Here is a 25,094-nt window from a genome sequence, read left to right as displayed (position 1 = left end):
TTATTCTGTTCCTCAGAGCTTGAGATCATGTGAAAGGCAAATTCAAACCCCAGAGTTCACACACCTTTAGATACACTGCTACATGTACACACACTTTACTCAATACGACTCCTGTAACTCTTGAGGTCCTGCAAAGACGCAGGACATCAAAACTAGGAGGAAATAAATTTATTATTTAGCCTGTAAATAAATGTAAACCTTAGACTTTAGGCCACACCCCTTTTAGTCCTTCTACAAGTCCTGCTTTCTCTATGAGGGTAAACATCTCATTCTCTGTGTCTCATGTACAGGGTTCAATTTATTTACAGACTGAACAAAGGCAAATAAAGTAGTCACAGATTTTATCTGAATAAATGTTCTAATTTAAACACTTAATGGGTTTATTTCATTATCAAGTGTTTAATACAGTTAACAAATAACGTTCTCACAACGTTCTCGCAGTGATCTAGATAGAAGATTTTGTCCAATCTACACCAGATTAGATTCACATCATCCTGGCAACCTGCTACCTATTTCTTCCTGCAATCAGACAGTTCTGCCTCTGTTCCTCTTCAACCCACACATCATCAGTGACTCTACAAATCAATGTTTCCTCACGCTAAACCTGTGCAACTTGGACAAGGACGTGCATGTTTTTGTGTATGAAGTGTGTGTGTATGAAGATTTTAGCCACACTCAGGGAAATATAATCTTTACATGCTCTCGAGCTCTGAGGAACAGATTAAAATCTCTGACAGTCCTGGTAGAACAAGTGAGAAGCTCTTGGATCCAGGGTGTGAGGATCAGATCATGTAGCTCAATTAGAAGAATGTGGGATTATGTTTCAGAGTTTAGTGGTTCAAACCTCAGTGAGGTCTTCAGGAGATAATTACAGATATGTAGAAAATTTCAACAGAACTATGATGAGAATGTAAAAGACCATCTCTGAAAAGAGGACGTGTTGTTGGAACGCACACAGGTGCAGGATATTAACACTCAACTGTTTCTATGTTGGAGTCACTGAGAGAACTTTATGAGCTAAAACAATCCATCTGTCTTGTCTTCCTCCAAGTCAGTCATTCTTATAACTGCAGGTTCGTCTGAGGCATTAAAGACAAAAGTCCAATAAACAGGTGTGTTTCCTGTCCTGAGGGGGTGTAGTGACTATCATCATGGTCTCTGATTCATGAGGTGTCTGGTGTGAGTTCAGTAAACTGGGGGTGGAAGTCTGATCTCTTGCTGGGTTCAGGTTCTGTACACACTTTAATGGTACAGTGGGTCTGGACCTCGACCCCTGTGATGACACTAGACAAGGTTCAGATCCTGGTTCATGTACATACTTCTGTTAAAGTGTGTGTGTCTTTAACAATCTTTTCTTTCTGCTGGAAGAGGATTAAAGTGAAAGATAAACCCCCCCAAAAACCCTCACATTCCGTCCTCCCCGGTGGCTCAGTGGGTTAAGACATGGTGTATGGTGTTGGTCATGGTCAGGGTTCAAACCCTGTTTCAGGTGAAGCTTTTACTCTTGGGTTTTTCTTTCTCTTGTGCAAATCTGTTAGAAAACGAAAAATAAAACTCGAAAAAAATCCTGCATTCTGTCCTTCCTGGTGGCTCAGTGGGTTAAGGCTGGTGGGTCTCTGTAGACACTGGTGAAGGTTCATGTCCTGCTTCAGGTGATGTATTTATTCTCTTCGTGTCTTTAACATTAATTTCTCTCTGCAGGTATAAAACGAAAGATAAACCCCCCTATAAAAGCAGGTGAGTGTGTGGGACGTGATGGCTTTGTGGTAAAAGCCTTTGCCTCTGGACTCAGAGGTTGCTGGTTGAATCCGCGTGTCCTGACACTGGGTGAGTTGTGAGAATGTCTGTGTGTGGTGAGAGCAGATCAGGTGAGTGGGGGGTGAAAGGAGGAGTGTGATGAGGAGAAGATTGGGGTAAATGGTGCTTCAAAAGCCCAGAAAAAGGTAAAGTGATAGTTTTAGGCAGAAATTTTCCCCTTTAGATGCAAAACTAAGTCGATACTTTTTTCTGTTTTTTCACTGCATAACCCCCTGCCTTCATCTCCTCAGGGGCCGGGGGGGCAGATGCCCGGATATTGCCCCTTTCTCAGCTTACGCCCTCAATACCTTCTCACATCCTGAACCTTCCACGCAACTCTTTCCAGAACCTTCACGATTCTCGACCCGAACCTTTCACGCAACCGTTTCATATCCCAGAGTCCTGGCCGGGGTTTGAACCAGCAACCTCTCAACCCAGAGGTGAAGCTCATCCAACTGAGCCACAGGATCTCATACTAACAAGCTGTTTTAATGCACATTTCACTTTTCTATTCTACAAACTACAACAAACAAAAGCTGAAGCTGAGGATCAAACTTAACTTAAACTAGAAGAACACCCACACTAAATTGAAGGTGAGGCTTGAACCAGGGAGTTCATGCAGCAGAGACCATGATGTTAACCACTACACCACTTGAGGACTGGGACAGAGGCTGCTTATTGGACTTTTGGCTTTAACTTAATGAGCATTTGAGACGTTTTTGAAGAATAATATATGTGGCACAGAACCTGCTGAGGTCTGAACCTGCAACCTCTCAAAACACGAGACAAGGATCTTATCTGATTGAGCTACAGGATCTCATGCCAGCCAGCTGTTTTAATGGACATTTTACTTTTCTATTCAATGACCTGCTACAAACAATGATTGAACCAGGGACTGGGATGTTAAACACCACACCATCTTGGAACAAAAGCAAAATTTACTTACTGCTCTTTTCTTTTCTTCCGTTTTGTTCTATAAACTGAGCGCAAACAAAAAATTAGGTTGCGGCTTGAACCAGGGACTTCGTGCACCACAAACCACAAAGTAACCACACTATACACACAAATGCTTGTGGTAACGTCTGTCAATCAAAAGGGCAGGGTGGATTGTGGGGTTAGTCGGCGTAGGGGCGGTTTATATCAGTGAGATCAGGGACGTGAGGTGAGAGTTTTATCACTGGGCCTCAAGACTCCACTATGAACAGTGACAGAGCCACACCCACAGCTCACTTTTAGACCTCCTACAAGTCCTGCTTTCTCAATGAGGGTAAACACCAATCTGTGTGTGTGTGTGTGTGTGTGTGTGTACAGATCTACATTTATTTACAGGCTGAACAAATCAAATATTTATCTCTTTTGTCTAAATTAATGTTCTAATTTAAACACTTAAAGGGTCTATTATATTATCAAGTGTTTAATACAGTTTACAAATTCCCATAGTGTTCCCATAACATCACATCATTCCCATTAAACCTGCATCCAATTTACTCTTAATTTCCTAAAGCTCAACCTGCTCAACCTGGACTATGAAGTGTGTGTATAAAGTGTGTGTTTTGTCTCAGAGCAAATCAGTAGCAAGATTTGATGTAATTAGTGCGTCTTTGCAGGACCTCATGAGTTACAGGAGTCGTATTGAGTAAAGTGTGTGTACATGTAGCAGTGTATCTAAAGGTGTGTGAACTCTGGGGTTTGAATTTGCCCTTCACATGATCTCAAGCTCTGAGGAACAGAATAAAATCTCTGAACGTCCTGGTAGAACAGAGACGTCAAACCAATGGGAGTTCTTCAGTAGATAATTACAGATATGTGGGATATGATGAGAAGGTAATTGTTGTTAGAAAGCACACAGGTGCATCTAATCTGAGGTGTTAATTAAGTCTAATAAACAGGTGTGTTTCCTGTCCTGAGGGGGTGTAGTGACTATCATCATGGTCTCTGATTCATGAAGTGTCTGGTGTGAGTTCAGTAAACTGGGGGTGAAAGTCTGATCTCTTGCTGGGTTCAGGTTCTGTACACACTTTATGTTCAATCCAGCAGCAGGAAGAGGAGCATAAAAAGATTCCTCTGGAAGAAAGACCTTAATGGTTCAGTGGGTCTGGACCTCGACCCCTGTGATGACGCTAGACAAGGTTCAGATCCTGGTTCATGTACATACTTCTGTTAAAGTGTGTGTGTGTGTCTTTAACAATCTTTTCTTTCTGCTGGAAGAGGAATAAAGTGAAAGATAAACCCCCCCAAAAACCCTCACATTCCGTCCTCCCTGGTGGCTCAGTGGGTTAAGACATGGTGTATGGTGTTGGTCATGGTCAGGGTTCAAACCCTGTTTCAGGTGATGCTTTTACTCTTGGGTTTTTCTTTCTCTTGTGCAAATCTGTTAGAAAACGAAAAATAAAACTCGAAAAAAAACCCTGCATTCTGTCCTCCTGGTGGCTCAGTGGGTTAAGGCTGGTGGGTCTCTGTAGACACTGGTGAAGGTTCATGTCCTGCTTCAGGTGATGTATTTATTCTCTTCGTGTCTTTAACATTAATTTCTCTCTGCAGGTATAAAACGAAAGATAAACCCCCCTATAAAAGCAGGTGAGTGTGTGGGACGTGATGGCTTTGTGGTAAAAGCCTTTGCCTCTGGACTCAGAGGTTGCTGGTTCGAATCCGGCGTGTCCTGACACTGGGTGAGTTGTGAGAATGTCTGTGTGTGGTGAGAGCAGATCAGGTGAGTGGGGGGTGAAAGGAGGAGTGTGATGAGGAGAAGATTGGGGTAAATGGTGCTTCAAAAGCCCAGAAAAAGGCTAAGTGATAGTTTTAGGCAGAAATTTTCCCCTTTAGATGCAAAACTAAGTCGATACTTTTTTCTGTTTTTTCACTGCATAACCCCCTGCCTTCATCTCCTCAGGGGCCGGGGGGGCAGATGCCCGGATATTGCCCCCCTTTCTCAGCTTACGCCCTCCGATACCTTCTCACATCCTGAACCTTCCACGCAACTCTTTCCAGAACCTTCACGATTCTCGACCCGAACCTTTCACGCAACCGTTTCATATCCCAGAGTCCTGGCCGGGGTTTGAACCAGCAACCTCTCAACCCAGAGGTGAAGCTCATCCAACTGAGCCACAGGATCTCATACTAACAAGCTGTTTTAATGCACATTTCACTTTTCTATTCTACAAACTACAACAAACAAAAGCTGAAGCTGAGGATCAAACCAGGGACCTCATGTAGCAGAGACGGTGATGATCACCACTACACCACACTGGGACGAGAGGAGATGTTGCTGACTGCTCTTTTCTCCTGTTCATTTCTCATCTTAAACTAGAGGAACACCACTAAATTGAGGTGAGGCTTAAACCAGGGAGTTCATACAGCAGAGACCGTGACGTTAACCACTACACCTCCTGAGGACGGGACCGGACGCTGCTTATTGGACTTTTGTCTTTAGTAAACGGCGCAAGAAGTGCGTTTATTTATAACATTTAATACTCAGCTCAAGTAGGGTCTAAACTCTACACCTCAGCACTGCAACAATCACATGCTGATAACCTACTGATCTACAGGCTTCTGTCAGTCAAGGCTTCCTGCAGGGCAGGGAGGGGTGGGGAGGGGGGTGGGGTAGGGTGGAGTGGATTGTGGTGTTAATTGGTGCAGGTGAAGTTTATATCAGTGAGTTCAAGGGTGTGAGGTCAGAGCTTTATCACATCATTCATGGTTCTGTAGAGAAACCATGAATGATGTGAAACCAGAAAAATTCAGGATTCTTCGGTAGCAGTATGTTTTGTGTAACAGTGTTTAGATGTGGAACCCGAAGTGTCAGGACTTTTGTTGTCTTGCTTCTTTTTTTTGTTATTTTTGATAACAGACATGGCCCCACCCCCTCTTTTTATTAATTATTGGTTCGCAAGTAGAATAAAAACTGTAACATTCCTGTAAAAGATGGTTCCTGAAACGTTTCTGCCAAATGTGACCTTGATGATTGTTTGATGAGGAGGGGGGGGTGGGGGAAGCATACCTGCAGCTGTACACGCTCACACTTGCAAAATAAATAAATAAATAGGTAAAGCCACAAAACAGCAAAACTGTGTGTGTGTGTGTGTAAGTCTAAATAATAGTGAGTGTGTGCGTGTGTGTGTGTGTAAGTGTGAGTAATAGTGAGTGTGTGCGTGTGTGTGTCTGTGTGTGTAAGTCTAAATAATAGTGAGTGTGTGCGTGTGTGTGTGTGTGTGTGTGTGTGTAAGTCTGAGTAATAGTGAGTGTGTGTGTGTGTGTGTGTAAGTGTGAGTAATAGTGAATGTGTGTGTGTGTGTGTGTGTGTGTGTACATTAAAAAAAAGATAATAATGTTCATTTCTTTTTGGGCTGAAATGATTCCTGGAGTAATTTAAGTAATTTAAATACAAATAAAGCATAATTCTAGTCCATTTATCTACACACGGAGTGCTTCGTTTCCACACGGACTATTATTACTCTGCACAGGAAACACAGAAGATGCTGTCATTTTAAATTTACTTTTTTATTTTTATTTCTATTTTGATGTTTGCAATTTCAGCTAAAAAGCACATTTTTATAGGAGACCTGTTTTATTTTCTCTCGTATATTCAATGCGTCTGTGGTGATCTTCCTCCTGCTGCTCACAGATGGTCACCTCTTCTCTCAGCCTGGCTTCCACTACTCTTTCCCATAACGTCATGGTGTGACTGATCAACTTTATTCCCCTGTAGTTACTGCAGGTCTGCATCTCCCTTATTCTTAAAGATCAGTACCAGCACACTCCTTCTCCATTCCTCAGGCATCTTCTCACCTTCCAACATCCTGTTAAACAACCTGGTAAAAACTCCACTGCATCTCTCCTAAACATCTCCATGCTTCTCGTCAGAGTTCCTCTAGATAAATGTTGTTTTGAATGAGTGGTCACAGTCGTTTTTCCGTATCCAGCATCATGGTTGAACCATTTATTGTTAAGATCTTCATTGACTTTCTGAAGTCTTAAATCCACATCATATGAGAAAATAGATGGACATCCATGAAAAGCCCTCAAAGCCCTGCGATCACGAATAGATGGGAAAAAAGCGTTAGGACAATTCAGCATGTTTGTTGTTTACTCCTGACAGAAATGAAGACTAGAACGTCACTGTGGCAGTTTTTATTATTAAAAAAGCTCAAAACACCAAATCCAGTGTGTGTAATGTTGCTAATGATTTAACTGTCAGATTTCATGGTCATGTCACTGTGTGAATGTAAAACACAGGTGACTACATGTGAGCAGGGGCAGGAGGAGGGCAGGTCAATAAAAAGCACATTCAACATAATCAAAGGGAAATTAAACACTAATAAAAGCTCCAGATGTTTCCCTCATGAGGAGGACAGGTCCGTGCACCAGCTGTAGAATAACTGCTAAAACTATTTTCACTTGTTTCCATCAAATTATTTGGTGTTTATTTATTATTTTGTAATCAGAAATAAAGAAATAGACGATAAAGCTTTAAGAGGGAATACACTTAACCTTAGACTGCTTTTCTGTTAAAATACTGTTTCTCCATGCTCAGGTCTGGTCTCAGCTCAGGTCTGGTCTCAGCTCAGGTCTGGGATCAGCTCAGGTCTGGGATCAGCTCAGGTCTGGTCTCAGCTCAGGTCTGGTCTCAGCTCAGGTCTGGGATCAGCTCAGGTCTAGGATCAGCTCAGGCTGATATAAGAGCATCCCTGTCATGCTGAATGTTCTTCCATGTTTTCAACACCGGGTGTCGCCAGTGAGCTGTGTTTGGAAGTCTTCAAGTAAAGAGTTTACCACCATTAACAAAGATAACAGAACAAACGTTTCACGCATGCGCAATAAAAACTCGAGCGGCACGGGCGCTACCTGATTTGCGTCTCAAGGCAATTTCGCAGAGCGCATGCGCACACATGCGCAGCGTACATCGGGCACGAGTGCAGAGTGGGCAGTGCCATCTCCTGTGTGTGTGTGTGTGTGTGTGTGTGTGTGTGTGTGTGTGTGTGTGTGTGTGTGTGTGTATATAACAGAGCTTTGGATCTCAGCGCTGTTACACGGAAACACTGCGGGTTTCTGCAGTTTAGCGTCAGTGTGTTTGTGCACGAGATTCACAGACAGATTCACAGACAGATTCACAGACAGATTCACAGACAGATTCACAGACAGAGCGGATTCAGGTGAAAGTCTGGAGCTGAGACTCCTGTCTACTGTACGGTGAGTTACAGTGCAGCTGTTAGCTCAGCGGCTAACACACACACACACACACACACACACACACTCTGCTTGAACAGATCCGGTGTGATGGAGAACAATAGTTTAGATGATTAAATCAGTGGGATTTGGTTGGATTCCTTCAGTTCTGATTGTGGAGTGAAATGTGGTTCTCCAGGAGAAGCTCCAGCTCCAGCAACAGATCACTGGTCACAAGCAACTCCAACAAGTACCCAGTGATGATGGTGAAGTTTTTCCTCTGATCATTTACTCCCAGTATGCAGTGGGGCATCAAGTGTTACTGATCAGAAGGTCGGGGGTTCAAACCCCAGCAACACCAAGCCGCCAGTGTTTGGCCCTTGATCAAGGCCCCTACACCTCTCTGCTCCAGGGGGCGCCATCTCATGGCCGAGTGAGATTCAGTCAGTGGTTAGATCTCCAGCAGGGACCATGTTCTAAAGCTGTGAGTAAGTACACACACACACACACACACACACACCTGATCAGAAGGATGCCTCTCCTACAGCTACAAAAGAAATCTTAAATCTGATCTTATCTTCAGCTTTGTGAGGATGTGGAGATGGAAACCAGTTTGACCTCCGACGAGGGGACGTCTGGCTTCTTGGGACGCGTCATCGTTGTGAACGAGGACAACGGCGGATTGGAGACGCCTTTTAAAGAGGAACCTCGGGATGAATATAACTTGCGTAGGACGGCGTTTTTTTTGTTTGGTAATTGACTTTTTTTTCCAGGAACTTTATAAAAGGTTTCAATTCTGACTTTGCAGGTGGAGAAACATCAGAGCAGCAGAATGAAGAATTCCAGATGAAACTTATAAAAAAGGAAGATGACGAAGAAGCTGAAGATGAAGATTACCTCTGTAAGAACCAGATATTTAAAAGAAATCGTTAGCGACGTTAAGAACATCTAGTGCCTTCATTAGCGTTAAGAACTTTAGACCTGGCAGTAATTAAAGTCGTGGACATCATGAAGGATATGTTTAATACCCACATGGACAAGATTTTATTCGGAAGTGTTTCAGTGCTTCTGCCATGTTGTGTTTTGTTTCTCCAGACTGCGAGATTTGCAAATCTTTCTTCATCAATAAGTGTGAACTTCACGGTCCACCGCTCTTCATCCCTGATACTCCTGTTCTTATCGGGGTTTGGGATCGAGCCAGGCAAACTCTACCACCGTTTCTGGAAATTCGGAAGTCTGATATTCCAGACGCAGGCCTGGGAGTGTTTAACACGGGGGGGACGGTTCCGGTAGGTGTGCACTTTGGACCATATGAAGGAGAGCTGGTGGACCGAGAGGAAGCAATGAAGAGCGGCTACTCATGGGTGGTAAGTTCACATTATCTACTGGAGATTAAAACAGATCTTGCAGGCAGCATGCAGAAGCGAGGTTTAATTAGCAAAGAGTTTAAAGTGTAACTTCAAAAAGCATGAGTGAAATGTTCCTGTGTCCTTCAGGATGTTTTAAATCGAAATGTGGTGAAAAACAGAGCTAAACAGACCAATCGCTCACAGCTAGTGGAAAGACTGGCCAGACGAGTAAAGCTCATTCCAACAGGAAAGGGAATAAATCTGGAACGAGACCAGAACATGAAGATGTGATAGTCAGGGGTGCACAAACTTCTGGCTTTATAACACGGCGTCATCATGTTTTTCAGATATCCAATAGGAGACAGTGTGAGCAGTACATCGACGCCAAGAGAGAAATACACGCTAACTGGATGAGGTGAAAAACTCAAACTGTATTAACCTTTCTTCTCAAACATCTCAACCATCTTCTGAATCTCCTTCTGCCACCATGTGCTCCTCATGACTCTCCTATACCGCCCCTATCTCTCTCTCTCTCTCTCCCTCCCTCTTTTCTGCTCCTCATCCTCTCAGGTACGTGAATTGTGCTCGTAATGATGAAGAGCAGAATTTGGTGGCTTTTCAGTACCGAGGTGGGATTTTCTACCGTTGCTCTCGACCTATTGAACCAGGACAAGAGCTGTTGCTGTGGTATGGAGAAGAATACGCCAAAGATCTCAGCATCGCGTTTCACTACCTCTGGAAGAAAAAGTGCTTTGCAAATGGTTACGTACACATTGTAATTGTAGCGCAGTGGTTTGCATATCTAGTAAATACTTCCTGGTTTATGATAGAACAGTTTAAACACCTCCAATGTTCCTGCTCTTTCTCCCTTTCCACTTGGTCTCCTGAACACAAAACATCTCTACCTTTCTCCTCTCCATCATATCAGCTCCCTCTCTCACTTTACCAGTCATAGTACCAACCTGAACCTCCACTCTCCTCCACTTCTCCTTTCCCTGCTGTCTCTGTAGACGTCTTCCTCCTCTACTTCTCCTCCACTCTCCTACACTGCTCCTTTCCCTGCCATCTCTGTAGACGTCTTCCTCCACTCTCCTCCACTCTCCTCCACTTCTCCTTTCCCTGCTGTCTCTGTAGACATCTTTCTCCTCTCCTTCTCCTCCTTCAGCCAACATTAGCACAATTTCCACGGTACCCCTTATTCATACTCCTACCCGATTTATACCCCCTTCATCCTTCTTTACCCCTACTCATACTCCTCCCCTTACCCCCTACTCATACTCCCTACCCCTACTCATACTCCTCCCCTTACCCCCTACTCATACTCCTCCCCTTACCCCCTACTCATACTCCCTACCCCTTACCCCCACTCATACCCCCACTCATACTCCCTACTCATACTCCCTACCCCTTACTCATACCCCCTACTCATACTCCTACCACACTTACCCCCTACTCATACTCCCTACCCCTTACCCCCTACTCATACTCCCTACTCATACTCCCTACCCCTACTCATACTCCTACCCCTTACCCCCTACTCATACTCCTACCACTTACCCCCTACTCATACTCCCTACCCCTTACCCCCTACTCATACTCCCTACCCCTTACTCATACCCCCTACTCATACTCCTACCACTTACCCACTACTCATACTCCCTACCCCTTACCCCCTACTCCTTACCCCCTACTCATACTCCCTACCCCTTACTCATACCCCCACTCATACTCCTACCACTTACCCCCACTCATACTCCCTACCCCTTACCCTTACCCCCACTCATACCCCCACTCATACCCCCTACTCATACTCCTACCACTTACCCCCTACTCATACTCCCTACCCCACCCCCACTCATACTCCCTACCCCTTACTCATACCCCCACTCATACTCCTCCCCTTACCCCCACTCATACTCCTACCCCTTACCCTTACCCCCACTCATACTCCTCCCCTTACCCCCTACTCATACTCCTACCCCTTACCCCCTACTCATACCCCCACTCATACTCCTCCCCTTACCCCCACTCATACCCCCTACTCATACTCCCACCCCTTACCCCCTACTCATACTCCTACCCCTTACCCTTACCCCCTACTCATACTCCCTACCCCTTACCCCCTACTCATACTCCTCCCCTTACCCCCTACTCATACTCCTACCCCTAATCTACTCATACTTCTTTTCATTATCAGAATTATTAATAATCAAAATGTCATTATCTTTTGTCTGTTTATCTGCAATATTTCTAGAACTTTACCAAATAGAAGTGTTGAGCGTAGGGCATTGATGATGCATTTCAATATTTTCTTTCTTAATTCTTTTCTGCTTTAGGGTTGAACAGCACCCAAGTGTTCTCCTGCTCCCTGTGTCCTGCATCCTATACTTCTCAAGTCTACTTTCACAAACACGTCAGGAGATGCCACTATGAGGAGTATTTGAGACTGCTGAATTCTGGAGAGATTAAATTTGAGACTCTGATGCCAACCAGGAGTTCCGCTAGTCAGCAGACGTCCTCGGGTTCTCAGAGCGCAAGGGCCTCTAATGGACAAAAACAGCAGGAACTCCATCGCTGCTCGGATTGCGGGAAAGATTTTCCTCAGCCGAGCGTTCTCCAGTTACACCAGTGCATTCCCACGGGGAAGAAGATGCACCAGTGTTCGTCGTGTGGAAGAGTTTCAGTAACAAAGGCACTCTCATCAGACACGAGCGCATTCACACCGGAGAGAAACCGTTCCATTGCGCACAGTGTGGGAGGAGTTTCACTCAGAAAAGCCACCTGCAAACGCACGAGCGCATCCACACCGGAGAGAAACCGTTCCAGTGCTCACACTGCGGGAAAAGTTTTAATCACCAGAGTCATCTCCAGCAGCACCAGCGCATCCACACAGGAGAACGTCCGTATCAGTGCACGCAGTGCGGCGAGGCTTCACTCACCTCGGTCACCTTCAGCAGCACCAGCGCACTCACACTGGAGAAAAACCCTTTCAGTGCTCCGAGTGCGGGAAAAGTTTTAATCACCAAAACAATCTGCAGACTCACCAGCGCATTCACACGGGTGAGAAACCCTACCATTGCACGCTGTGTGGAAAAAGCTTTATTCACCAGAGCCACCTCCAGTTCCACCAGCACATCCACACCGGAGAGAAGCCGTTCCAGTGCTCAGTGTGCGGGAAATGCTTTAACCGTGCGAGTCATCTTCAGCAGCACCAGCGCACTCACACGGGCGAGAAACCGTATGCCTGCTCCGTGTGCAGGAAACGTTTCACACGCAACACTCATCTGCAGAAACACCAGCGCAAACACGCTGCAGAGAAGCAGTATTAGCGCCGCGTCGCCGACCCCTCACACACCCTCACACGCAAAACTCACCTGCAGAAACACCAGTGCAAACACGCCGCAGAGAAGCAGTATTAATGCTGCGTCGCAGACCCCTCACATCTCGAACCCACAAGCGTGGATCATCACTCCTTCTCATTGTGTTTGTGTTCCGTTTGTGTAACTGTAGTCATCTTTATGAGCAAAAACTCTTTATATAATCATGTCTACTCTGTTTTACAAACACCGGGATCCTGCTTATGGGGAAAACTTGAGTTCCTCAGTGAACCCAGTGATGAAAGTAGGACCAAGTCAGAAGCATGAGAACTTTATGCACTTGTTCTAAAAACGAGCTCAGAATCTGATGCAAAAGTGACAAAAGTGAGGTACAACACGCATCCGACATTGAACACCGGTGTCTTCTCAGAGTCGCCATGGAGGAATAGCATGGAAAGAAGTTCTTATCAGATATAGAAGGCAATGAGAAGAATAGGTTCTGCAGGTTTCACCAAGTGGAATTTAAAACAAGACATTTTTAAGAATGAAATTGAACTAATATGTTGTTATTAACGAGCCCTAAATTCAGTTTTTTAAACCGCGTATGGCCAAACATGCTCTTCCCCGTCGCTACGATAAAATCCGTGTTACGTCTGTGGTACAATCCGAGAGAGAGATTTGTGCCAGTAACAAAAAGCTGATTGGCTGTTGCATGTTGATCGCATTTAAACAGACGCTCCCCACTTTACGAATTCAATCTTACGAATCCTCAAAGTGAAATTAGTTGGGAGTCGAAACGGAGGCAAGCCGGTGCGAGCTAGTCGTCGACCGGAACGAGTCCACGTGATGCGCACTGGACTTTTCATCCATTTTTATTACTTAATACAAAATATTGTACACAGGATTTAGATTAGTTTGAGTATACAGTGGAACCTCGGGTTACGAACGCCCCGGCATACATATAATTCAGGTTACGAATCGCAGTTCATCAAAATTTTTGCCCCTGGTTACGAACAATATATCGGGATACGAACGTCGGTAACTAAAAAATCGCAGGCAAGTTGGTTGTTTTTGCTCTATCCACGCAGCTCATCACATCAGTTAGCGTCCTGTGTCCCTAGCGAGAGCATCGTGTTACTTATCCGCTTGAGCGTAACAACTCGTTAGTTGATGCTCGTGGAATGATGAGATGGACAACATTAGCCGATGCATAACCACTTTACTTGTTTTTATGAAGATAGATTAGCAGGGTTACAGTCTTTTCCGAAGTACAATACCCATAATGAATTTCACTCTGGACTTCAATACCAACTGATAGTAGCCTTAAAGAAACAGCTCTCATTTTCCCTCTAATGCAACAATTGTCTCAGCGTTCGTGTTAATAACACTGTCTTTAATATTCTATAATATAATATATAATAATATATAAATAATATAATATAATAAGATTCTCCTTCAAACAATAACTCTCCTCCTCCCCTTCTCTGACGTCGTCTCCTGCAGCGAGTCTTCTCAAAGGAAAGTACCCGTAAAGATCTTTTCCTCTTTTGTATGTTTTTATGTGGTATGATTTTAATATAACATGTTAAAAGTAAATAATATTAGTGAATATTGGCTTTATTTTTATTTAAGTAATATTTTTGGTTGTCCAGAACGAATTACCGAAGTTTCTGTTCATTATTATGGGGAAATTTGTATCGGGATACGAACTTTTCAGGTTACGAATAAAGTACCGGAACGAATTAAATTCGTAACCCGAGGTTCCACTGTATTTGACAGTTTATTTGATAGTATTTATAGCTCGTACATCATTAGGAGATTTGCGTAGTCAATAACAAACACAGTAACAACTTAAGAACACTCGCTCGGAACGCAACTCATAAGGTGGGGAGCGTCTCAGTTAGCGGTTTCGGTTAGCGTTAGAGGAGCTTTAAATGGACACCGGAAAATTCATTACGGTCATAAAGTTTGTGATTTTTCTGATTACAGTTGGTTGTTACTCAACGCAGACATGACGCAGGTGATGATCTTCAGAATCAGTGCTAGAAAGAGTCATCAGTGACTTCTCCTTCCCCCTACCCTGGATCTCTCTGGGTTCTGATGAACATGAGTTCAGGTGTTAGCACTACTTACCCTCATATTTTTACTGAAACGCTTGAAAGCAGTCAGACGCAGTGATGTCTGCTTTAACTCGTCCAGACGCTTAGACGTTCCTCTCCAAGTTTCCTCCTCAGATTAGCTGTGGCCTGTCAAGCTGCATTGTGAACATGTCTGTTGTGCTACAAAAATAAAATATCATGTCCATGTGTTAAATAAACCTTTAAATAAATAATATCCTTTCTATCAGAAATACATGGAAGTTTCCTTCAAACACCAAATTCAAATATTCTACATTTACACTGTATAGACAGAAGTATTGGGATATCAGACCTTTCTTACCATAGGTTCTTATCCAAACTGTTATATAAGGCCTTTTCCAAGGGTTGCACAAGCTTCATGCAGATATGGATTGGAGAGGAAGATCATCCACCTGATCTGTTTAGTAGCTCCAACCCAACTGAACCCCATTTGGGCCAAAATGGACTGCTGACTGCACCCCTAGGTCTCCTCACCTCACCTGCATCGGTACCTGACGTTACCAACATCCTTGTGGCTGATAAACACAAATGTCCACAAGCGCACTATGAAATCTAGTGGAACATCTTCCCAGAAGAGTGGAGGAAATTAGAAGAGCAAACTTTGACTAAATGTGGAATGCAATGCTCAAAAAGCTCATACTGTACTAATGTCCAGGTGTCCAGGTGAGCGTAGCAGTGTCCGGTCCCGAGTTTAAATAAAAAATGCAATTAAAGCCATGCTTCTTGTGGTCCGTGTGACCTGTGATCACTTTCCATTTATCCCAAAGAAGAAGAAACACAAACATCACATCCCTTCACTCTGAGGAGTTCAGTTTATATACACTGTATTCTCATATTCCCAGTCTGTCACATGGTCAAACACCAGATTTTAGCACATTCTCTTTCAGATACTGCAGTTAATTTTACCACCACTATTCCAATCTTTTAGCGGTGTATTAGAGAAAGGCAACGTTAAAAGAACACTTTTTAACACCCACTTTTTCACCCCCAAAAAACACACACACGGTCAATGTTCAATGTGTGGACTTTGGAATGTCCTACAAATAAACACCAGACTGGAGCAGCTAGTTCACACTGCTCTGGGCTGAAAGACAGCGAGGAAACGAAAGACCTGAATTTGGCCACCACAATCTAATCATGGTGTTTTGGTGGACTTTGTATCAGTCTGTTGCTCTGCTGCTGTGGTCAGGTTTGGCTTGGGTCAGCGTTACTGCAGGGACATTTTTGGACCGTTCTGACGGCTTGGAGAGAATCGGTGGCTCTGAAGCAACAACCTCTGTGGGTTCTGGGGGTTCTTACAGCACAGCAGGACCCAGAGAGAGAAACGGTAGCGGGAAGTTGCTGGTGGTGCCAATGGACGGGAGCCACTGGACCGGGGTGAAGGCCGTGGTGCAGGAACTGGGTCGCAGGGGCCACATGGTGTTAGTGTTGATGCCGGAGGTCAGCATGCGTTTGGACTCTGGAAAGCACTACATGAGCAAAACGTTTCCCGTCCCTTACACGCAGGATCTATTTACCCGCATGACAAACAATTCTCAGCAGCTGCTGGGCTCTACTGCAGGGCTGATCGAGAGAATCTCAGGGAAAATTAAGCACATGAGAGAGATCATGAATCTGGTCATGTCCACTAGTGAGAGTTTGTTATTTAACCACGAGCTGGTGGAGTTTTTACGCAAACAGGAGTTTGACGCGGTACTGACGGACCCCGTGATGCCAACTGGAGCCATTTTAGCCTTTAACCTGTCTCTGCCTGCTGTCTACATGCTCCGTGGCCTTCCGTGCGGAATGGATGCGATCGCCACGGCCTGTCCCGACCCTCCTTCCTACGTCCCCCGCTATTTCACCAAACTTACTGACCGCATGTGCTTCACTGAGCGCGTGTTCAACATGGTGGTCTACATGCTGGAACCAGTGATGTGTAAACTGCTGTACTGGGGGTTCGATGACGTGGCATCACGCTTCCTGCAGCGCAGCATCAGCATGAAGGAGATCCTAAACACAGCCGCCATATGGCTGCTGAGATACGACTTCACCATGGAGTTCCCCAAACCACTCGCCCCGAACACTGTGCTGATTGGAGGACTGAACTGTGCTGTTAGTCGACCTCTGGACCCGGTGAGTGAAACACACAGTTATCCATTCTTCAACATCTAACCGGTTCTGAGAAATCGCACCTTAAACAGTAACATTTTCTTCATTATATATTTAAGATTTGAAATGCCAAAATGTCACGCAACCATGAAATGCTCGTCCGATATAAAATAAGTAGCACCATGGGAAGCATGAAAACCTGTTCTTCAGAAGAACTAACATTATCTCAAACACTTCAATAGACAGGATTCAGTTTTATCTGTCTATCAGCAGCAACCTCATGCTGGTGTACCAACAAACTGTGTGCTCCATCTGAACTTCTAGAATTACTCCACATTCTCAACACCTGAACATCTAAAATCCTACATATTATTAAGAACTGCAGAAGCAGACAGTAGCTTCCAGAACTGGACACACAGAAACAATCAGTGAGGAGAATCTGCTCACCTTGTTTTCACCGGCGGATCTTCCCACCACACACAGCCGCATGAGCCTGCATTTAGTTTTTTTCCATTTCTTTCTACCTTTAATAATGTAATGAAGAGCAAAGCCCAGCTCGATGTTACTCAGCGACACTGGAATGAGTCTCAGCACTTCAGCAACTCAGAGAACATCCGATTTCACCAAGTTCCTCATCAAAGCCTCCAGCAGGCCCGAGCTTTCAGTTCAAACCTCTTCCTCAGGGGCTCATTTGTGGATGTGGGAACGTGTGTAAGATGAACTTACCCTAGTGGTAAGGAGGAGGAACTGCATGGTAATGAGTGTTATATTAAGTGCACGTGCCTCTCTGTAATACTGTTTACACTCACACACCAGGAACACAGACCACAAAGTGCTGATGATTTTCATTATGTATTTTATTATGCATGTATGTATTCTTTGCATGTGTGTGTGTGTGGTAAAGGAGGTGTTGGAGTTTGTGGAAGGGTCAGAACATGGATTTATAGTTTTCACACTCGGCTCATTAGTTCCAGCGATGCCAAAGGAGAAAGCAGCAGTTTTCTTCCAAGCCTTCAGCAGAATCCCCCAAAGAGTAAGAGCGCGTGCGCAAACGTGCACACGCACACACACGTGTTTTTATAAATACTTACATACACATGCACTCTAGTGTTTTTTTAATACTTACAAAGTACTTTTTTGCAAGAGCACCTTGATTGATTTGATTGATGTTCCTGAAAAAACGTGCAAAACTCAAGAAAGCAAGACAGAAAGACAGACAGACGGACAGACAGACAGACAGCAGTGATGCAGAGGCTGCTAAAAGTTCAACGAGTGTATTTAGTCCCTGAATTCTGAATCTGGATTTGAGATTTCTTTCATTATAATAAATGATGTTTTCACAGATTTTTTTTTGCTGTGAAACTGCAGAACTCACATTAAACTCCAATCATCTACTCTAGTCTTTTTTTTCTTTTTTGTTATTTCACTTTAATTTGGAAGGGGTTCCTTTCAATCCCCTTGTCCTTTTGAGCTACACTAGAATCCCCCACCACGCCCCCTGCTGGTAAGAAAGTAACTAGTAATTTGTTTAGAATTGTAGACCTGTACCTTATACTTAATTAAAATTTCATTGAAGTAACTGTAACTTTGATTTGAGTAAAATATCTTTCCACCTCTGCATCCACTCTATAGTGCTAAATACATACATAAATAATATTTGTGTGTGTGTGTGTGTGTGTGTGGTAAAGGAGGTGTTGGAGTTTGTGGAAGGGTCAGAACATGGATTTATAGTTTTCACACTCGGCTCATTAGTTCCAGCGATGCCAAAGGAGAAAGCAGCAGTTTTCTTCCAAGCCTTCAGCAGAATCCGTACTTTTTATAGTAGTTTTTAAAATGATTAATTTAACTTTTCCTTTAGTTCAGTTTGAAACACTTAAATACATTTTAAAACATATCAATTATAAATTGATAAATAAATCAAATTAAATCAATCAATCAAATTAATGCAAGAGCACCTTGATTGATTTGATTGATGTTCCTGAAAAAACGTGCAAAACTCAAGAAAGCAAGACAGAAAGACAGACAGACGGACAGACAGACAGACAGCAGTGATGCAGAGGCTGCTAAAAGTTCAACGAGTGTATTTAGTCCCTGAATTCTGAATCTGGATTTGAGATTTCTTTCATTATAATAAATGATGTTTTCACAGATTTTTTTTTGCTGTGAAACTGCAGAACTCACATTAAACTCCAATCATCTACTCTAGTCTTTTTTTTCTTTTTTGTTATTTCACTTTAATTTGGAAGGGGTTCCTTTCAATCCCCTTGTCCTTTTTGAGCTACACTAGAATCCCCCACCACGCCCCCTGCTGGTAAGAAAGTAACTAGTAATTTGTTTAGAATTGTAGACCTGTACCTTATACTTAATTAAAATTTCATTGAAGTAACTGTAACTTTGATTTGAGTAAAATATCTTTCCACCTCTGCATCCACTCTATAGTGCTAAATACATACATAAATAATATTTGTGTGTGTGTGTGTGTGTGTGTATACATATATAGGTGCTTTGGAGATACACAGGTGAAGTTCCTCATGAAGTTCCCAGGAATGTGAAGCTGATGAGGTGGCTTCCTCAGAACGACCTTTTGGGCAAGTCATCAGTGTTCCTCAGTGTTTTTCTGATGATGAGAGAACTTCACGCTGTGGTTTTTTTTTTTATACCTGTTCTAGAATATTATTTGTTTGTTTTTATTGTTGAAGGTCACCCGAAAGCAAAAGCATTCATTACCCATGGTGGCTCACATGGTATCTATGAGGGGATTTGTCACTCTGTTCCCATGGTGATGATGCCACTCTTTGGTGAACAGGGCGATAATGTGCAGCGATTAGCCAGTCGGGGAGTGGGTGTGGTCCTGAACTTCTATGACATCAGAGCTGATGAAGTAGTCAATGCCCTAAATACCGTCATCAATGACAGCAGGTACGATTTTTGGATTTGTAGACAGTAATATGTGTCTGATTATACCAGTGTCTAATTAATTAGATGTGGGTCTGATTATGCCAGTGTCTGATTAATTAGATGTGGGTCTGATTCTGCCAGTGTCTGATTAATTAGATGTGGGTCTGATTATGCGTGTCTGATTATTAGATGCAGGTCTGATTATACCAGTGTCTAATTAATTAGATGTGGGTCGGACTATACCAGGGGCTTATTAATTAGATGTGAGTCTGATTATACCAGGGGCTTATTAATTAGATGTGGGTCTGATTATGCGTGTCTGATTAATTAGATGTGCGTCTGATTCTGCCAGTGTCTGATTAATTAGATGTGGGTCTGATTATGCCAGTGTCTAATTAATTAGATGTGGGTCTGATAATACCAGTGTCTGATTATTTAGATGTGGGTCTGACTATACCAATGTCTGATTAATTAGATGCTGGTCTGATTATGCCAGTGTCTGATTAATTAGATGTAGGTCTGATTATACCAATGTCTATTTAATTAGATGTGGGTCTGACTATACCAATGTCTGATTAATTAGATGTGAGTCTGATTATGCCAGTGTCTGATTAATTAGATGTGGGTCTGATTATGCCAGTGTCTGATTAATTAGATGTGGGTCTGATTATGCCAGTGTCTGATTAATTAGATGTGGGTCTGATTATGCCAATGTCTAATCAATTAGATGTGGGTCTGATAATACCAGTGTCTGATTATTAGATGTGGGTCTGACTATACCAATGTCTGATTAATTAGATGTGAGTCTGATTATGCCAGTGTCTGATTAATTAGATGTGGGTCTGATTATGCCAGTGTCTGATTAATTAGATGTGGGTCTGATTATGCCAGTGTCTGATTAATTAGATGTGGGTCTGATTATGCCAGTGTCTAATTAATTAGATGTGGGTCTGATAATACCAGTGTCTGATTATTAGATGTGGGTCTGATTATACCAATGTCTAATTAATTAGATGTGGGTCTGATTATACCAGGGGCTTATTAATTAGATGTGAGTCTGATTATACCAGGGACTTATTAATTAGATGTGGGTCTGATTATGCGTGTCTGATTAATTAGATGTGGGTCTGATTCTGCCAGTGTCTGATTATTAGATGCGGGTCTGATTATGCCAGTGTCTGATTAATTAGATGTGGGTCTGATTATGCCAATGTCTAATCAATTAGATGTGGGTCTGATAATACCAGTGTCTGATTATTTAGATGTGGGTCTGACTATACCAATGTCTGATTAATTAGATGCTGGTCTGATTATGCCAGTGTCTGATTAATTAGATGTGGGTCTAATTATACCAGTGTCTAATTAATTAAATGTGGGTCTGACTATACCAATGTCTGATTAATTAGATGTGAGTCTGATTATGCCAGTGTCTGATTAATTAGATGTGGGTCTGATTATGCCAGTGTCTGATTAATTAGATGTGGGTCTGATTATGCCAGTGTCTGATTATTAGATGCGGGTCTGATTATGCCAGTGTCTGATTATTAGATGCGAGTCTGATTATGCCAGTGTCTGATTAATTAGATGCGAGTCTTATTATGTGTGTCTGATTATTAGATGCGGGTCTGATTCTGCCAGTGTCTGATTATTAGATGTGGGTCTGATTCTGCCAGTGTCTGATTATTAGATGCGGGTCTGATTATGCCAGTGTCTAATTAGATGCGAGTCTGATTATGCCAGTGTTTGATTAATTAGATGCGAGTCTTATTATGCGTGTCTGATTATTAGATGTGGGTCTGATTCTGCCAGTGTCTGATTATTAGATGTGGGTCTGATTCTGCCAGTGTCTGATTAATGAACCCTTTTTTTTGTCTGAAGTCAGCAGTGTTCCTTCACTGCAGGTAAAATACCGTGGCAGTGAACGTGGTGTAAAGTTCACACGCATCTCAATCAGGCCACTGGAAAATATATAAACGTAAATGTACTAAAGTGACTGTGGAGAAAACACACATTTCAGGCAGAATAGAAGAATAGAACAAACTCTGGGTGGTCTTTCGTCTCATCATGGGATCATCACGTCTGTACTTTTGAGAGTCAGTAACAGCTGGAACCAAATTCCTTGTGTCCAACACACTTGGGCAATAAACCTGATTCTGATCCTGATCCTGAGCAGCAATCAAAGCGCTTGGTGTGACTCCAGGCTTTCGTCCGATGCTCCTGTAGCTATTATTAGTAGGAAAGCCGTCTTTCATCTCCGAAATATTGCTAAGATACGAAATATGATGTTACAATTGTTACTGAAAAGACAGTTCATGCTTTTGTTACATCTAAAATGAGACTACTGTAACGCTTTACCGTCTGCATGTTCAAATAAAATCAGCAGCAAGAACCCTCATCAGAACCAGGAAATATGACCTCATCACCCCTGCTTTAATCAGTAAACACATCCAGTCTCACACTGATGTGTTAGAACCTCAGTCAGTGATGTGTGGGGCTAGAACTTTCTCCTGAAGTTATGAAACAACCTTCCAATCAGTGTTCAGACTCGAATTTCTCTCAGGGACTTTTTCCTCACCACATCTCCTCTGACTGATCCGTCTTGTGACTGTTGCTCTGTAATGCTGTTCTATAAACAGTGATAAAATATCAAAGTGATTTTATTGCTGTATGTGAACTAAATTCACCGTCGCTCATTTTATTCAAATCTTATTTCTAGTTGCAGCTTTAATCCGATTCTTTTCGCTTTTACACAATTCAATGTTTTCTCTCTCCTGCAGTTATAAAGAGAAGATGAAGAAATTATCTGCTCTTCACAACGATCAACCAATAACGCCACTGGATCTCGCAGTTTATTGGACAGAATATGTCATGAGGCATAAAGGGGCGGAGCATCTACGTTCAGCTGCTCATAACCTGAATTGGGTTCAGTATCACAGCCTTGATGTGTTTGGCTTTTTGCTGGTTGTCATGGTGATTGTTGTCACCGTGGTGATGAAAGGCTGCATGTTGTGTTTAAGATGCTGCAGAAAGTTACAGAAGAGAAAAGAGGAGTAAAATGAGCGTCTGCTTTTGGACACCAAGATCAAATAAATCATGTGATTTAGATTCTCTACACAATTCTATTCCTTTTTCTCTTTCACTGTAAACTGTTTATTATTCTGTAGCTGCATTGGGGCACACACATGTCTACATCTTCAACTTCAGCAGTCTGATCATTCAGCACTGCTCCACACCACTGCTCCACACCACTGCGCCTCAACACTGCGCCACACCACTGCGCCACACCACTGCTCCTCAGCACTGCGCCACACCACTGCGCCACACCACTGCTCCACACCACTGCGCCACACCACTGCGCCTCAGCACTGCGCCACACCACTGCGCCTCAGCACTGCGCCACACCACTGCGCCTCAGCACTGCTCCACACCACTGCGCCTCAGCACTGCGCCTCAGCACTGCGCCACACCACTGCGCCTCAGCACTGCGCCTCAGCACTGCTCCACACCACTGCGCCACACCACTGCTCCACACCACTGCGCCTCAGCACTGCTCCACACCACTGCGCCACACCACTGCTCCACACCACTGCTCCACACCACTGCGCCTCAGCACTGCGCCACACCACTGCGCCTCAGCACTGCGCCTCAGCACTGCGCCACACCACCGCGCCTCAGCACTGCGCCTCAGCACTGCACCACACCACTCCAAATTACTACTCTACATCATAATACCACAATAATATCACAAACTCTGATAAAAAAAAAAGTTTGTAGCATTTTTATTATCATTATTATCTTATAAAAGTTTTTATCTATACATAACTTTCAGTTACGTCATTACTGCAGTGTAAAAATATAAAGATTAAAAACTCACACGCATACATACACGTGTACACACACACGCATACACGTACACACACACACGCATACATACACGTGTACACACACACACGCATACATACACGTGTACACACACACACGCATACATACACGTGTACACACACACGCATACATACACGTACACACACACACGCATACATACACGTGTATACACACACATACATACACATGTACACACACGCATACACACGTGTATATACACACACGTGTATATACACACACGTGTATATACACACACGTGTATACACACACATACATACACATGTACACACACACACGATACATACACGTGTACACACACACGCATACATACACATGTACACACACGCATACATACACGTGTACACACACACACGCATACACGTACACACACACACACACGCATACATACACGTACACACACACACACACGCATACATACACGTACACACACACACATACATACACGTGTACACACACACACATACATACACGTGTACACACACACGCATACATACACGTGTACACACACACACGCATACATACACGTGTACACACACACGCGCATTCATACACGTGTATACACACAAACACACATGCACACGCATACGTGTACACACACACGCATACACACGTGTACAGGGAGTGCAGAATTATTAGGCAAATTAGTATTTTGACCACATCATCCTCGTTATGCATGTTGTCTTACTCCAAGCTGTATAGGCTGGAAAGCCTACTACCAATTAAGCATATTAGGTGATGTGCATCTCTGTAATGAGAAGGGTGTGGTCTAATGACATCAACACCCTATATCAGGTGTGCATAATTATTAGGCAACTTCCTTTCCTTTGGCAAATGGGTCAAAAGAAGGACTTGACAGGCTCAGAAAAGTCAAAAATAGTGAGATATATTGCAGAGGGATGCAGCAGTCTTAAAATAGCCAAGCTTCTGAAGCGTGATCATCGAACAATCAAGCGTTTCATTCAAAATAGTCGACAGGGTCGCAAGAAGCGTGTGGAAAACCAAGGCGCAAAATAACTGCCCGTGAACTGAGAAAAGTCAAGCGTGCAGCTGCCAAGATGCCACTTGCCACCAGTTTGGCCATATTTCAGAGCTGCAACATCACTGAGTGCCCAAAAGCACAAGGTGTGCAATACTCAGAGACATGGCCAAGGTAAGAAAGGCAGAAAGTCGACCACCACTGAACAAGACACACAAGCTGAAACGTCAAGACTGGGCCAAGAAATATCTCAAGACTGATTTTTCTAAGGTTTTATGGACTGATGAAATGAGAGTGAGTCTTGATGGGCCAGATGGATGGGCCCGTGGCTGGATTGGTAAAGGGCAGAGAGCTCCAGTCCGACTCAGACGCCAGCAAGGTGGAGGTGGAGTACTGGTTTGGGCTGGTATCATCAAAGATGAGCTTGTGGGGCCTTTTCGGGTTGAGGATGGAGTCAAGCTGA

General features: G+C 43.5%; 2 protein-coding genes across 4 annotated transcripts; both read left to right on the top strand.

Annotated features, from left to right (window-relative positions):
- Nucleotides 1–7,560: 7,560 nt before the first annotated feature.
- On the top strand, nucleotides 7,561–12,474 carry LOC124379742 (histone-lysine N-methyltransferase PRDM9-like). Of its 3 annotated transcripts, none has more exons than XM_046840290.1 (8): nucleotides 7,561–7,983; nucleotides 8,258–8,447; nucleotides 8,543–8,687; nucleotides 8,768–8,860; nucleotides 9,055–9,326; nucleotides 9,656–9,723; nucleotides 9,879–10,069; nucleotides 11,645–12,474. In XM_046840290.1, the coding sequence occupies exons 3-8, from the start codon at nucleotides 8,561–8,563 to the stop codon at nucleotides 12,325–12,327; spliced, it is 1,434 nt and encodes a 477-aa protein (XP_046696246.1). In that variant the 5' UTR covers nucleotides 7,561–7,983; nucleotides 8,258–8,447; nucleotides 8,543–8,560; the 3' UTR covers nucleotides 12,328–12,474. The 3 variants fall into 3 exon arrangements, with proteins under 3 accessions (XP_046696246.1, XP_046696245.1, XP_046696244.1); XM_046840289.1 differs by having other exon boundaries at nucleotides 8,159–8,443; XM_046840288.1 differs by having other exon boundaries at nucleotides 8,159–8,447.
- A 3,276-nt stretch (nucleotides 12,475–15,750) lies between these two features.
- Nucleotides 15,751–22,855, top strand: LOC124379740 (UDP-glucuronosyltransferase 1A5-like). The gene is made up of 5 exons (XM_046840285.1): nucleotides 15,751–16,878; nucleotides 17,759–17,887; nucleotides 19,355–19,442; nucleotides 19,554–19,773; nucleotides 22,530–22,855. Exons 1-5 carry the CDS (start codon nucleotides 15,901–15,903, stop codon nucleotides 22,804–22,806), a joined length of 1,692 nt encoding a protein of 563 aa, XP_046696241.1. The 5' UTR covers nucleotides 15,751–15,900; the 3' UTR covers nucleotides 22,807–22,855.
- Nucleotides 22,856–25,094: the final 2,239 nt, after the last annotated feature.

This window comes from Silurus meridionalis, chromosome 26, assembly GCF_014805685.1.
Source record: "Silurus meridionalis isolate SWU-2019-XX chromosome 26, ASM1480568v1, whole genome shotgun sequence".
In the NCBI taxonomy this organism is placed as follows: domain Eukaryota; kingdom Metazoa; phylum Chordata; class Actinopteri; order Siluriformes; family Siluridae; genus Silurus; species Silurus meridionalis.
Note: the sequence above shows the minus strand (reverse complement) of the source record. Positions and strands in the feature narration are given on the sequence as shown.

Bases quoted from the DNA above. Each gene is read 5' to 3' on its own strand.
- LOC124379742 (XM_046840290.1), top strand. From the start codon at position 8,561: ATGGAAACCAGTTTGACCTCCGACGAGGGGACGTCTGGCTTCTTGGGA. The intron at 8,861-9,054 runs GTAAGAACCAGA...TTGTTTCTCCAG, and splicing joins TGAAGATGAAGATTACCTCT to ACTGCGAGATTTGCAAATCT. The intron at 10,070-11,644 runs GTTACGTACACA...TTTCTGCTTTAG, and splicing joins GAAAAAGTGCTTTGCAAATG to GGTTGAACAGCACCCAAGTG.
- LOC124379740 (XM_046840285.1), top strand. From the start codon at position 15,901: ATGGTGTTTTGGTGGACTTTGTATCAGTCTGTTGCTCTGCTGCTGTGG. The intron at 16,879-17,758 runs GTGAGTGAAACA...TGTGTGGTAAAG, and splicing joins TTAGTCGACCTCTGGACCCG to GAGGTGTTGGAGTTTGTGGA. The intron at 19,443-19,553 runs GCAAGTCATCAG...TTATTGTTGAAG, and splicing joins TCCTCAGAACGACCTTTTGG to GTCACCCGAAAGCAAAAGCA.